Source organism: Agelaius tricolor, unplaced genomic scaffold, assembly GCF_023055355.1.
Source record: "Agelaius tricolor isolate 1412-34295 unplaced genomic scaffold, bAgeTri1.0.p SCAF_25, whole genome shotgun sequence".
NCBI lineage: Eukaryota > Metazoa > Chordata > Aves > Passeriformes > Icteridae > Agelaius > Agelaius tricolor.
In genome coordinates this window covers 6,052,872-6,067,722 of record NW_027269285.1, presented here as the reverse complement: position 1 = coordinate 6,067,722, position 14,851 = coordinate 6,052,872, and the positions used below count along the sequence as shown (strand labels likewise).

The window sequence follows — 14,851 nt, the reverse complement described above, 5'->3', positions numbered from 1 at the left end:
GCCCTCGCCGCCCGCTAATAGGCGGAGAGCGCGCCCGCTGGTGGAGATCACCCCTCTGCGGCGGCGCATGGTACAGCCCCAGGACGGGGGTCTTAAAGGGACAGGAGCGGCGGGAGGGGCCGGGTAAGGTGAGGGTCAGGGGACGGTCAGGACTGAGGGGGTCACGGGTGGGGTCAGGGGCTGGTCAGGGTTGGGGCGGTCACGGGTGGGGTCAGGGTGCAGAACAGGGCCCAGAGGCCACCATGTGTGCCAGCAGGGGCTCGGTCTGGGGGCAGGCTCAAGAGGGGAGACAGAGTTGGGGTGAACATTGTAGTTTGGGGGTGAGTATGGGGGCAAGCGTTGAGGTCATGGCGGGGTCAGAGTTGGGGTGACAGTGGGAGCAGAGATTGGGGCACTGTGGGGTCATGAACTGGGGTCAGTGTTGGACACTAACTGGGCTCAGCCAGGACCTGCAGACCCAGGAGCCCTGTCTGTGGCCACTGCTGGGTGCCCGTGGTGTGGGACTCCCAGCCCCCCCCAGGGTCGCTGTCCACACCAGGGCCCCGTGGGGACTCAAGGGGACCCCGAGGTGGGGGCTGGCACCCAGTCACTGCCATCCTCTGTGGAATTCAGGGGCTGCTTCACCCGGGGCAAGCACACGCTCCTGATGTAACCACAGCCCAGATGATTCGGATGGTTTGGGCTGGTCTTTCTCTCGCTGCCACACGTGGAAGTTGCTCAAGCAGCTCTGGAAGCATCCCCAGCAGTCCCAGTGGGACATTTCACAACCCAGACCTCAGATCCCACAGGAACTGCTGCTCTCCTCCCTGTTGGTTTTTTTGGGGAGGGGAAAGCTGGGTTATAAGTGCACTGTTTCCAGCTTGGCCAAAGCCAGGGGCACAGCTTGCCAGTGAGCAGTCCCACGGTTATGTGGGGTCACCCCGGGCTGGGTCCCCTCCCTTTGCCTGCTGGGCACTGGCACATCCAAAGTCACCGTTCTGGCGCCATTGCTGTGTTGACGCTCGCTCCAGAGTCAATAAAACACTTGGGGAAGGTCCAAAGTTCGAGCTGGGCCTGGCAGGCACCTGGAGAGGTGTGAGGAGGGGGCACAGACCCAAAGAACAGCCCAGGGCTGCAGGGACTGCCTGTTTCCTGACAGCAGCTGAGCAGAGGGTCGAGGGCTGTGAGGTCACCTGAGTCCTGGTGCTCTCAAGGTGAAAAAAGGGAAGTTTGTTTTCTGAGTCCAACATTTATAGTTTTCCAAAAGTGACAGCGGATTGGAGGGTGACAGTGCCACCTCTCCACTGTCACCGGACAAACAAACAGTCCATCAAATTTCTCCTCCTCCATAAAAGAATGCAAAACAATGAGTTATTCACACAAAGTGTGTGAGACAGTTTGTTACAAGAATGTTAACATCAGAAAGCTTAGAAAATCTTAAAAAATCAAGGTGACACTGGTGCCACTCACAGCAGCTTTAGGACTGACCCCATGGAAGCTCCCTGGGGTGGCTGGTCTGTGACCATCCCCCGTGGGGGGAATGGAAATGGGTTAAAGATCCCAGTGGCCCTGAGGGAATGGCAGGACTGAGCAGGTCCATGGCTGGGGTCATCCCATCAGGTGCCCAGACTGGCATTATGGCACAGCCTGTCCCATTCTGTCCCCACAGGAAAGGGACTGGGAGCTCATCACACCCAGCCCAAACCCCCCAGGGACAAGCAGCAGAGTCCTGCAGCCCACAGAGTCCTCTTTGGTCAGTGCTTTGTCTCTCTGCTTATTTCTCCCATCTCTCCTCTCTTCCCAGCACAGTTTGAGGCTGAACTTTTGGCCACAGAACCCTCCCAGTGGCAGCCAACAGGGGACATCATGGGACAGCCATGGAGGTGGTGTTTGGCAGTGTCCTGGCCCTGGCACAGGGAACCTGGCCCCCAGTCAGGATGTCTGCATGGGTGTGCTTGGCCAAAAGTTAATGGCAGGAAAGCAAACACAGACCCATTTTCCTGCCAGCATCAATGTCACCTGCCAGGCCTCCCCACTTTGTGGGTCCCCTCTCACTTCTGCATGGGGCAGCAATGGAGGTGCAAGTCAGTTCTGCTTTCCTCGTGTATCCCTGACTCCTTTTCCCTTGCACCATGCAGAGGGGATGGACTTGGACTTCCAGAGCATCCCTCCCATGGCAGGACAGCTACTCCAAGAACAGGGAACAGCTGGCTCTGTTCCCAGCACTGTCCCCAGACTGTCCCTCTGCAGCAACCCTCTGAGGACATGGGGGCAACCCACGGGGATTTCTGGACTCTCTGCACACCCTGTGGTCACACACAGTCCTGGCATGGGCAGTTTTACTTGGAATGAGCCAGAGGCACAGAATAACAACCTCCAGGGACAGCACGTTCCCAGGGCAGTCACCCCAGGGGCAGCCATCCCAGGCTGAACTGGGAGGTTATTGATTTTTTTTCTTCTTTTTAAATTTCATTTCCTGCTTTAGGAACTTCAATTCTCTGTCTCCCCACCAAGGAAATGAGTGGGTACTGCAATGTGTGATGAGTAACATTACTGTGAGCTGAGATAGGCAGATGCCAAAGCCCAGTGAGCTGATGACTTTTACCTCCCTCTCTTCAAATTTAAATCCCCTTCTCAGCCTTAGACACGTTGGCAAATTCTCATCCCAACCTGCTTCCTCCCTCTCAGCAACTTCACTTCCCTGGGTGATGAGTTCTGAATTCACACCCAGCCCTGAGGAACTGGGACTTGTTGGACTCCACTGTCCAAGAGCATCTCACTGTGGAATGGATGCCCTCAGGAAAGCAGGGAACAGAGAAGAAATCTCCACAAACACCCAACTGAAGGGCACTGAAGACAGGTCCAATACATTGCACATGACCAGGAGGTGCAGCTGGACTCTGTCTAACACTCCTTGGGGACATGGTGGAAGCTGTAGAAATCAGAGAGAGAGACCAAGTGATCTGCCACAGTCACCGAGAAGCTCCCGAAATATCTGGCAGCAGAAAGAAAATAAATCCAAACTCAGGTTTTGTGCTCAGTCCTGCCCTCAGGGCTCACCTGGAAGGCTGTGGCACTTGTCTTGTCCCAGCACAGAAAGGTTCATGGCTGGGACCTGCTCCTTCCCTCCTGGAGGGAGGTTTGCACCACCTGGGACTGGGGCGGCGACTCTTACAGGGCTTCCTGGCAATAAAGCCAGGAAATGCTCCCTGGAAACACATCCCTGGGACAGCTCTGCGGGGAGAGCGACTCCCTCACCGCACCACTGATGGAGTGGACAAGGAAAAGCACCGGGATTCCAGCGATTCCAGCGTGCAGTACCGGCTGTCCCCAGCGCTCGTCCTCACTGCGCGTCCTAAGCCACCGGCCTGACACTGCTGAGCCCGTCCTGCCCCACTGATCCCACCCCAGGGATCCCACCCCACTGATCCCATCCCACAGAACCTATCCCACTGATCCCACCCCAGGGATCCCACCCCACTGATCCCGCCCCACTAATCCCACCGATCCCATCCCACTGATCCCACCCCCCGATCCTGCCCCACAGATGCCGCCCCAATGATCTCACCCCACTGATCCCACCCCAGGGATCCCACCCCACTGATCCCGCCCCACTGATCCCATCCCACAGACTCTACCCCACAGATCCCATCTCACAGATCCCACCCCACTGATCCCATCCCACAACAGATCCCACTCCAGGGATCCCATCCCACCCCATAGATCCCGCCTCACTGATCCCACCCCGCTGATCCCATCCCACAGATCCCACCCCAGGGATCCCACCCCACTGATCCCGCCCCACTGATCCCATCCCACAGACTCTACCCCACAGATCCCATCTCACAGATCCCACCCCACTGATCCCATCCCACAACAGATCCCACTCCAGGGATCCCATCCCACCCCATAGATCCCGCCTCACTGATCCCACCCCGCTGATCCCACCCCACAGACTCCATCCTCCTGATCCCATCCCACTGATCCTGCCCCACAGATCTCGCCCCATCCATCCCCCAGAGGGACAGCTCCAGCTCCCCACTTATAAACACACCCAGAGAAAACCAGTCCATCTTTCAGATTCTATTTCAAGTTCACAGTCTGGAGACACACAACATTTGTGATTGCTATTGATCCTCATCACCCTTCTGGAAAAAAATCAGTGGTAAAATTCCTCAGTTTACAGGCAAGGATTTCACAAGGAGGAAAAATCAAGGCACTAACAGGAGTGGAGTGTCAACATTTCAATGTTATCTCTAGCACTTCTTTCCTGGTATTAAAAACATGCTTTTAAATTCCAAACAAGCTCCTTATCCTGCTCTTGCTCCACACTAAAAATATAACAATGCAATTGCTGTCAGCAGGAAAAAGAGGACCATGAAATCAAGTCCACTTGTGATCCCACAGAGGAAATAATCAGGTATGAAACAGAGTTGTTCCCCAACTCCAAGTTGGTTCCCAAGTTGCTGCTGAAAGCCCTGCCTGGGTGCTCACCTTCACAAGAAGAGCTTCTTACTCATGTCTTACTCCTGTGAGGTGCAAGTTCTCAGCACTGACTTTGGTCTCCTCCCAAAGGAAGCCCCTGCATCCCAGATGGGACTGTGGCAGTGACTCCAGAGGGGCTGCTGGAGAAGTAAAGCAGCTGGATGGCAACTCAGGGTTTGTTCTCACCCTGATGATGGAAAAATGAAAGAGGCAGGGATGTGGTTTGGAATGTGCCAGAACTCAGCCTCTGGCCAGGCTCAGTGAGAGCAGGGAGGAGCCCTGAGGCTGTTGAGTTTCTGGGGATGGGTGAGGCACTAAGAGCATCTCCAAGAGCAGGAATGGCACTTTGTGCTTCATGGAGCACTTTTTTATGGAGCACAGCAAAACTCCAAGGAGAGTCAAGGGCAGTTGTTGAGATCTTGGCTGATTTACAGACACAGAGACAGCAGATTCCTCCTGGGCACTGTACAGTGAGCTACACAGCTGGGAATAGAGCTCAAATCCCAGCAACTCCTTCATTATAGCCTCAGGCAGCAAACAGTGAATCCTATTGTAAATCCCTGGCTGAAAACTCCCCTCTCCCACACACCTGCCCACCAGCTCTGAAAAAAACAGAGAGATTGTGCTAATATTGGTGGGTGAGATTTCTGAAGCTGAGCAGTGTGAACACCCCCAACAGCACTGCTACATTCCACTTAATTCTTCTAACCCATTGTTAAGGTCCCTCCCAGCTCTTTGGATTTATAAATATTTGCTCCACAAAGGGCCAAAATCCCTTATTGAAAAGTGTCTCACTACTTCACAGGCATTTGCGGCTGCCAAGTGCTGGTGATACAGGCTGAGCTGGTGCAATGCTCTCAGAAAATGAAGGCAATCCATTGATGCAGGCACAGGACCTTCAGCATTTCAGAGCTGTGTTTTGGGGCAGAAGAAGGTACTCTGTATTCTATCCTCCTGCCCCAGGCTGGTGTAACAAGCCCCCTTCAAGGCACTCTCTTAAGAGCACAAGTCACCAGTAGAACAGACATTGTCCTCCTCCATTTAATTTTAAGTTACAACCTAAGGCTCATGTGATTCTCACTCTTTTGGGTTCTAGCTACATCAAACCTGTAAAAAAGACAGGAATGTAAATGGGAAGTGCTTATTGCTGCAGCTTAGTTAAAGCCCAGATTTGCTCAGTGTTTTGCCACTGAGGTTCCTGCCTTGGCCTGGAGACCTGGTGCACTGGAACTCCAGTGGACTTGTGGAAAAAGGCAGCTGCTAAATGCAGCAAAGAAAAGACATAAAAAGGATGAGAAGTTCACTGAGGTGATACAGTTCCCATCCTCCAGCCACATCAAAAAGTAAAAAAAAAAAAAATTATAAAGGAAATATTCAAGTAGACTGTGCCAGGGAACAGGGAAATGCAGGGGAATGGCCTTCACTGGAGCTACCAACACTCACCCAGACACAGCACAGATCCCAACAAAGCACTGCTGTGCCAGCCTCACACAGCACTCCTGCCCTGTGTGAGTCCTGCTGCTCTCTGGAGGATCAGTACACCTGCACTCTGGTAAATTCAGCTGGAACAGGGCCCACTGGGGCTGCTGGGTACCCTGGTGCTTGCTGAAGGCCCATGGCTGTGGGTGGCTGTGGCTGAGCTGGGCACACACGCTGTGGGACAGAGAATTTGCCCAGCTGGCAGCACTGTCCTGGTGAGGCTCCAGCCTGGGCCTGCCCAGGGCACTCTCCAAAGGCACCTCTGGCTTGGCAGTGGGCAGAGCTGAGGCTGTGTCCTGCAGCAGGGCCATGCTGAGGTGCCTGCTGTCCCAGAGCCTGGCTGTGATGAAAGCTCTGGCCCTGAGCACTGGGGTGAGCAGGAAGAGCCAGAGGCGATGGGCAGTGGTAGCTCTGGGTGGGGTAAGTGCCAGGCACGGCTTTAATCCTGGGCAGGAAGAAAACAGAAAGTTACACTGTGCTCAGAACTGCCATTGCCTAATTAGTGCTGGAAATGCCCTGGGGGCAGATTTCCTCCCGACCAGCGCTCAGAGAGGTCACTGCAACCCATCAGAGGGATTCACTACAACAGAAGCCCTTATTATAAGCAGCACTTGAGTAAAAAATGGCTTTAGTGGCCTCCCAGGACAGCTGTTCCCAGTCCCAACCCACTCTCACTCCACACCCACTGAAGGAGCCTGGCTCTTGGCCTCAGACTCTTTGTGCAAGGAATACACAAAGCCAAATTTCAACATGCTTTGAGATTCCTGTGCACATCCTCCCTGCCCTGTGAGTGACACATTTGCCAAGTCATTAATCAGGAGAAGTTACAGCTGCCAAGTGTTATTTATCAAGAAAACACAAAAGGCCTTTGGTGCGAGTAAGAACCCAGAGTATAGAGCAAAGGGAAAAAAAAAAAAGGAAGGAAGAAAGAGTTAGAAATAAAAGAGAGAGTTAGAAATAAAATTAATCATTCAGAAGCAAGGGCTAGGAAGGGTTTGCCAGCAGAAGGCATGACTCATCCTGCCAAAACCCATCAGGAGAGAGGCAATCTGCCTGCAAGCCTCAGCCTCTGGGACTTCAGGAGTGCTGCTCAGCCCACGCACACGAGGATGAGAGCTGAGAATCCAGGCAATATTCATGAAGCCATGGGTGCCAAGTTCCCAGCAAGAAGAAGAGACTGGCTCATGCTGGGATTTTCAGGCTTGGAGATTTCTTTTTAATTATTTCAGGTGTGGGTTTGAGTTTGGATTTTTATTTGTGGACATTAACATGATGCCAAGGCCTGGACTTCAAAGAAATATTTCCTGCCTTGCAGCCATTTAATGCCTGAACTTTATGAAAATTTAAGATTAAAACAAATCCCAAACTATTAAGAGCTCTTGCTTGGAATAATCATCAAAATAATAAAAATTAAACTCCAGAAGCATTTACAGAAGTTGTATCTAAGACACAGACATGCAAATTCAGCTGCAGCAGTGGAAGCATCCTAGAAACACCTTCCCACGCCCTGCTTGATAATCAAACGTTCATGTAAATACCTTTGTGTCACAACAGCCTGTGTCACCTCACCAAAGGAGGCAGGTTCAGACACTGAGGTGCTGTGCACAGCAGGATGGCACTGGTGCTGACACAGGCTCAGCACAGAACCAGGCTCCCTCTCCTCCCAAAAGCTGCACTTGCACAGGAGGGAGAGAGGGAAAACAAATTCTGGGTCTCTCTGGCCTCCCCTGCAAGCACTCACACGTTTTGAACGTCCTGATGGAACTGGGGGACATTCCTGCTGCAGGCAAGGGTTGCTTTTATGGTTTCCCATGGGTGAGGGCACTGCAAACACCTGGGAATGCTTCCACTTCAAATAAAACTTTACAGCAAGCTGATGGCTTAAACAATACATAAAATGTAACCCTGAATAGAAAACTATTTTTCCTCTGTGAAACTGAAAGGATACCTTAGAATAGGTAAATATTTGACCTGCATTTTGAAACTTTTTAGAGTACAAGTGAATTCTCATGGTTTGTATTAAACTTAAAACCTTTCCTGCATGTCAGCTCTGGGCCCCAAAGTTTCTTTTCTATAAAGCAACATTGCCTTGACACTGAAAACCTGCTGAAAGGTTAAAAGACACCAAAAGGTCTGCACTGAACTTTATAAGTGCCATCCTTAATTTACAAAGCTCTGGTCCTAAGTAGGATTGGACACAACTCACTTCACAGCATTCCTGGCAGGAAAGGTGGGGCAGATAAAGATAAGGATCATGGCCCAGGGAGCCATATAGCCAGGAACAATTGCCTAAAGCTGGGGCAGAGTTACACAACTTAGCTCTCATGTCAGCCAGAGCTGCAATATTCCCATGTGTACACGCTGCCCTTGCAGCAAAGGAGAGGTCTACAACCTCCATTTAAAGATCTGGTTGAGTTAATGTGTGGTGATTCATTAGTCACACCAATGTCACCAGTGTAACATCACTGGGTGACTCTGCTGCCCATGGCACCCACTCTATGAACAGGAGAGGTACAATACAGCTTTTAGAGATGATTTAAGGCCTCTGCTCACACCTCAAAATTCCCCTACAAATGTTTCACAGGAACTCCTGTACTTACATGCTGTTTCCAGAGGCTCTTCTCTCTGCTAAGGACCCTGGGATGTATTTCAGCCCTGGTATCCTCTTCAGCAGAGTGAAAGGGAACACCCAGTCCAGCTTAGAGCCCACAGACTCTGGAAAATCCAAGCAGAAACAGTAGCCAAGACCATCTGAAATCAGGAGCTTGTTAAGGAGAGATGAGGACAACACACTCATTTCTGACACAGCCACACAGAGCCCCCTCTGTTCCCAAACCACTTCCTCTGGGGAATTCTCCCTGCTCTAACCAGCAGCACCTTCAGAGACCATCACCCTCCTCAGCTCCACCTTCTCTGCAGGCACTGAGAGGGGCAGGGGGAGTGAAACACAAATGCAGAATGGGAGGGGATGAGCATGAGAAAAGCCAGTGAGGGTTAGGCGCAGTGAGAGTGAAACACAAATGTAGAGTGGGATGGGATGAGAAAAGCCAGTGAGGGTTAAGGGCAGTGTGAGGTGGAACACAAATGCAGAATGGGATGAGCATGAGAAATGCCAGTGAGGGTCAGGGGCAGTGTGAGGTGGAACACAAATGTAGAGTGGGATAGGATTAGAAAAGCCAGTGAGGGTTAAGGGCAGTGGGAGGTGGAACACAAATGCAGAATGGGATGAGCATGAGAAAAGCCAGTGAGGGTTCAGTGCAGGGCAAGAGTCCAGGGAAAGCCAGCAGTGAGAACTACAGCACTTCCCACCATGATCTCACTCTGGCCCAGGGCTTCCCACTCAGAAAGGATACAGGCTTCCCCAACCAGGAGCCCACACAGGTTCCCCAAGAGGGAAGAGTGGGGGACAAACCACGCCAGGCAGAGCCCAAGCCATGGCACCAGCAGCACAGGAACTCTGCAGCCCAAAAGCAGAGTCCTCTTCATGCGTGAGCGGGTGGTGGAGACCCCCAGCATGGCAAAAGCCACGGGCATGAACCCCTTGGCATCTCCCACTTCCAGCAGCCTGGAGACAAGGGGCTGGAGGAAGAGGTAGAGGAGGGCAGAGAGCACAGAGAAAGTGGCAGTGAGGATGCAGTGCTTCACTGTGCCCACGTTCTTCTCAAAGCTGCCAGCAAAGTACCAGATGATAACAGCCCCACAGGCCAGGGAGATCAGGTCCTCGTAGATGAAGATGTAGGTGATCAACCTGTGAACTGAGCACAGCAGCACCTCAGAAAGGCACAGACAGCACTGGGGCTGCTAGAAAACAATTACAGGCTTAAGCAGAGGGAGAGTGAGCCCGTGGGATTAATTAAGAGCTTTCATTTCTATCCTGGTGGAGAAAAGAAGGAACCTGAGGCCTTTAAAACCAGGCATAAATAACAAGATAGAGTGGAAAAAGTGCTATCTTGGGTGTCACAAACATATGGGCTGGCTCTTGCTGCTTCCTGGGAAGCTGCCTGGAAAAAAGCAACAGCATCTGTAGTAAATTTCAGTCTCATTAAAAGAGAAGGCAAGAGACATAAAAATAACTGTTACAGTACTGATGATTTTGGCAAAAAGATAAACACTTCTTAAATTGCTGGCAGGCTGATTTTCACCACCAAAAATGTCTGGTGTCACCATGATATTTTCTGAAAAATCCTCTTTGCCCAGGATTTTCTCCTGAGAAGCTGAGAAGCCTCAGAAAAGAATGAAAACAATAATTACCTGATTGCTTTGGAATGTGGCCTGGAGATCGTTTACCAACAGGTAATCTTTGATTGGTTCCATGTGAATTGTTTTTAATTAATGACCAATCACAGCCAGCAGTGTTGGACTCTCTGAGTCAGTCATGAGGTTTTTATTATTCATTCTTGTTAATGAATGAACATTTTTAGTATGGTTTTAGTATAGTACTCTATAATGTAATATATAATATGAGATTATAATATATAATAGAAAATATAATATATAATATATAATATAATAGAAAATATAATAGTATATATTCTACAATACATATATTATATATTATATATAACACAATAGAAAATATAATATAATATAACAATAAATCAGCCTTCTGAGAACTTGGAATCAGATCCTCATCTCTTCCCTCATCCTAGGGACCCTCACCACAGCCTGGAGGTTATCACACCTCAGAAGTGCTTCTGGGTCCTCTGTTTAGGTGTTCCCCATGGCACATAGCAGGGATTGAGACACTTCACCTCCCTCCCATCAACCTCAGTTCCACAGCCAGAAAAACAGCAGTGAGAAACAAAACAACAGAGTGCAACCCCTGGAGACACGTGAGGAGATGGTGGAATCACCCATCAGCTCAGAGCCCTGGACTGATACAGGAAATCACTGCACGGGGGTAAGCTGGAACACAGGAATTAAAAGTGTGATAAAAATCATTCTGGGAATACAAGAGGGACTGAGAAATGCAAATCCCTCAAGCCCCCAGTAGTGTTATCCCCTGGGCTGACTGTTAAAGGACAGAGATGAGGGTGTGGAAGAGCAGCTGGACATCGAGGGACTGAGATGGGTGCCCAGCAGGCTCGGGACAGGCCAGGGGAAGCGCACGGAGAGCGGGAAGGGACACGGACAGGGAGAGAGGGAAGAAAAAGGGACACGGAGAGAGGGACGGGGGGGAGCAGCGGACTCGGAGACGGGCTTGAGGAAATGCACAGAAATGGGGGCTGGGGGGTACCACGGCGTCCAGGGCAGGACAAGGAGAGGCTGGAGAGAGGGGACACAAAGGGATTTGGGGAAGGCGCGGAATGAGGCGGGCAGAGGGACCAAGGAGGCAGCGGCTGCGCCCGCCGGCGGCCCCGCTCACCTTCCCCGTCCTGCAGGGCTGCGGGGCGCAGCGCGGCGGCGAGGGGGACACCCCTCAGCAGCCCGGGCGCGGAGGCTCCGACCGACAGCAGCACCGTGAGGGCGGCGGCGGCCGGCGGGGCCGAGGGCGCCGCCATTGCTGCCCCGCGCGCCCGCCGCTTCCGGGCGCCGCCGGAAGGCCTGGCCGTTACCAAGGCAACAGGAGGCGCCGTGCGGTCGTTACCATGGTGACGGGGGTATTTCTCGCTTTCTCTATCTCCACCCCCTCATTTGAATTTTTATTTAATTATTGTTATCTTTTCCCTGTTCAGAAGGAGAAATATCGCAGCGAGAAGTTGAGGTCCGCTCAGGGCTGGGTTCTAGCCGGGTGTTCCCGCACTGTGCCCCAGGGTGTGGGAGGCCCATCTAAGCCACCACCCACTCCCCCGAGCCTCAGGGTCTGGCTGCTGGGGAGAAGAGAATCAATCAGCCTGGAAAAGATCTCTGGGATCATCGAGTCCAACCCGTGACTGATGAACACCACCATGTCAACTAGCCCAGAGCACCGTGTGCACATTCAGTGTTTCTGTAAACACCTCCAGGGATGGGGACACCACCACTACCCTGGGCAGCCCCCTCCAATGTCTAATCACCCCTTCTGTGAAGGAATTCCTCCTCATATTCAGCCTGAACCTGCTGTGATGCAGCTTATGACTAAATCCTCTCACCCTGTCCCTTGGAGCAGAGCCCAACCCCCACCTGGCTACAACCTCCTGTAAGATAATTGCAGAGCACAAGAAGGTCCTCTCTGTGAAAAATGTGTATTTTATGATTGGTTTTTTGCAAATATTAAAATGAATATTATATATGTTATGTTAGAAACTTATGCTGTTTTAAGTTTCTTAAATAGTGTGTTAAATATAGTTTTAGGTTATAACATAATGTTAAAATAGAAACTATGCTATGTAAGATACTTTTTTTAAAGAAAGGACTCACAGTGAGATAGCAGCCACAGGACACCTAAATCTGTCAGAGAAAAAGAATTTATTGCTCCATTATCAGAAGAAATGAACTTCTTCCTACCTCACTCAGCCCTGTAGATGCAGTCAGGATTCAGAGGAAGAAGTTGACACTGACCAGACAGAATCCTGTGTTTGAATGTATGCATCATGTATGAGATGTATGAATATGCAACAGCCTCTTGCATTTAAGGGTTAATCCTCTGTTAACGTGGGTCCTTTTTCAGGCTTATTTTGCCCAGAAACAGGTCCAGACTGTCTGTAACTCTTTGTTTCTATTGTCTCATATTGTCCTAATTCAAATTGTCCAAATTATTATTACTCTAATTATATTACTATTTTTATAACCACTTTATTACTATTAAACTTTTAAAATTTTAAAACCAAGTGATTGGTGTTTTTCACAAGAGTTTTCCCCAGCTCTGTTCCCTTCTCTGCTCCAGCCCTTCAATGTCCTTCCTGAACTGAGGGCCCCAGAACTGGACATGGGACTCAAAGGCTGAGTGTTTCCCTTCAGATGCAGAGGAACATCCACACCAGAGCTGCTCCTGCCATGCTCATACCAAAACCTGTGGCAGGTTTGTGTTGTCTGCCTTCAATTCCCCAGAATACTGGCTTCATCGTTTGGCCAGTTCTGGTCAGATCTAGGAGAGGAATCAGCAGCTCAAAAATTAAGATACCAAACTTCCTGCAAGTCTTGTGGACAAAAGGAGATGATGAAATGTGGGAAATAGTAAAGGTAAGTTTGGCTGCTGCTGGTTGTGGGTGAGCTTTTGCCATCTTTCTGTTGTCTCAACCATGCAATGAGGCTGATGCTGCAATAAAAGGAATGTACCCCAACAGTGCTGTCCTGTTTGTGATAAAAACCTCCAAACACAATGAAGTAGGGAGAACTTAATCTGATTCCAAAGCTTCCCCGTGATCATGACCATTAGCCAGCTTTATACCCAGTTAGAACAAACCACAGTTAGTGGTTCTTGAGCTTGTAGTTGGATATTGTGGATATTGTAGTAGGAAAGGAGCATATTTGCACAAAAGGAGAAAATTGTACATCCCACCTGGGTGTGTTCCTGTGCCACCTGCTCCAGGTGACCCTGCCTTGGCAGGGGGGTTGGAGTGGATGATTGCTGAGGTCACTTCTAACCCTCAGTGACCCTGTGAACTCTGCTTGTGGCTGCTGGTTCACAGAATCCCAGAAGGGTTTGGATTGGAAGGGGGACCTTAAAGAAGGATCAGAAGAAACCCACTGTCCACACCACCTCTGATTTTGCAACGTGGAGACGGATTTGAAGCAGCTGGGATCACTTCCAGCCGAGGGGAAAGAGCAGAGGGTAGAAGGGCTGATGTTTTTCCCACATCTCAGCTTCAAAGTTTTTGGTTGGGACCATAGCACAGATCCATCAGCAGGCAGGCACAAAAGCCTGAAACTGTCTCTGAATTAATTCAATTTCCACATATGAGAAGCCTTCAGCCCCTGAGGAATGCACAAACACCAAGAGGCTCTACATCCCCCACATCCCCTGTCTAGGGAGCACTGTTTGGGATCTGCCCTAATCCCTTTGTGAGCTGCCAGGTTGGCACAGAAAGGCTCATGGAGCTGTAGAAGGCATCATGGCTAGAGGAGATGAAGTTTCTCAAGGAGAAACCAAAAGACAGGCAGGGAGCTCAACCCCTTTTATTTTTCGGGGTTTTTTTTCGTTTTTTTTTTCCCTTTAATTAATTATTCCAGTCACTGCTTGTTTTGCCCAAACTTATTTTTGGCTGTGGCAGTGGGATTTGCCTCCTGCTGCTAACGCCCAGGGGGGAAAGAAACAGCCCAACTTCTCTGTAAATCTGCTCAAAGCATTCAGCTGAAATCAGAGAAAATTCCTCGCTGCTGTTAAAATTTAAAAAACCAGGGTAAATCCTCACTGTTTTCTGAGTGCATGTGCAGACTGTCCCTAGACAGAAAGGTGCAACTGTTCACTTACCAACTCTCACAAGAAGGTGGTTTGATGTGAAACAAGAAATACAACTTCTAAAAATAATCAGATTAAGTAATCAACGTCGCTTTTGCTGTCTTCTCATTTCATGACTCTTCCTCTCTGAAGCAAACCCTGACGTTTCATAGAAGTGGCTCCCAAGATCGTGACCCTTCCCTTTCTTTGGAAAACCATTCTCCAAGTTGATATTTGGCTTTTTTAGGATACTCAGAAACGCTGGCAAACCTTTCTTGTTTTTCCTTTAGGACCCAGATTTTGGATGTTTTCTCTAACTCCATTTAGCATCTGCTACAAACGCTGATGCACAAGTGGGGTACTGAGGGAAATAGGGGAGCTGCTGCTGCGGAAAGCCGGGCATGCAAACCCCCATTTCCCCCTGCGCACCCTGACCGTGCCCTGCGCGTTTATTAATTTAATTAATTTAATTAATTTAATCCTTTGACGCTGCGCCCGCACAGCCTCGCACCCTCTCCGCTCAGTACAAACCCCCCCGCCCGCTGTACCTTGGCACGGCCCAGCTCACCTCCCCCCCGCTTCCCCAGCGAGTGGTAGGCGCCGCGCGCT

The 14,851-nt window shown here is 50.4% G+C and overlaps 1 protein-coding gene across 1 annotated transcript; it reads right to left on the bottom strand.

Annotated features, from left to right (window-relative positions):
- Window positions 1–4,042: 4,042 nt before the first annotated feature.
- On the bottom strand, window positions 4,043–11,500 carry RHBDD2 (rhomboid domain containing 2). The gene is made up of 4 exons (XM_071448097.1): window positions 11,309–11,500; window positions 9,297–9,698; window positions 8,544–8,694; window positions 4,043–6,388 (listed from the first exon to the last, which is right to left on the bottom strand). Exons 1-4 carry the CDS (start codon window positions 11,442–11,444, stop codon window positions 5,998–6,000), a joined length of 1,080 nt encoding a protein of 359 aa, XP_071304198.1. The 5' UTR covers window positions 11,445–11,500; the 3' UTR covers window positions 4,043–5,997.
- Window positions 11,501–14,851: the final 3,351 nt, after the last annotated feature.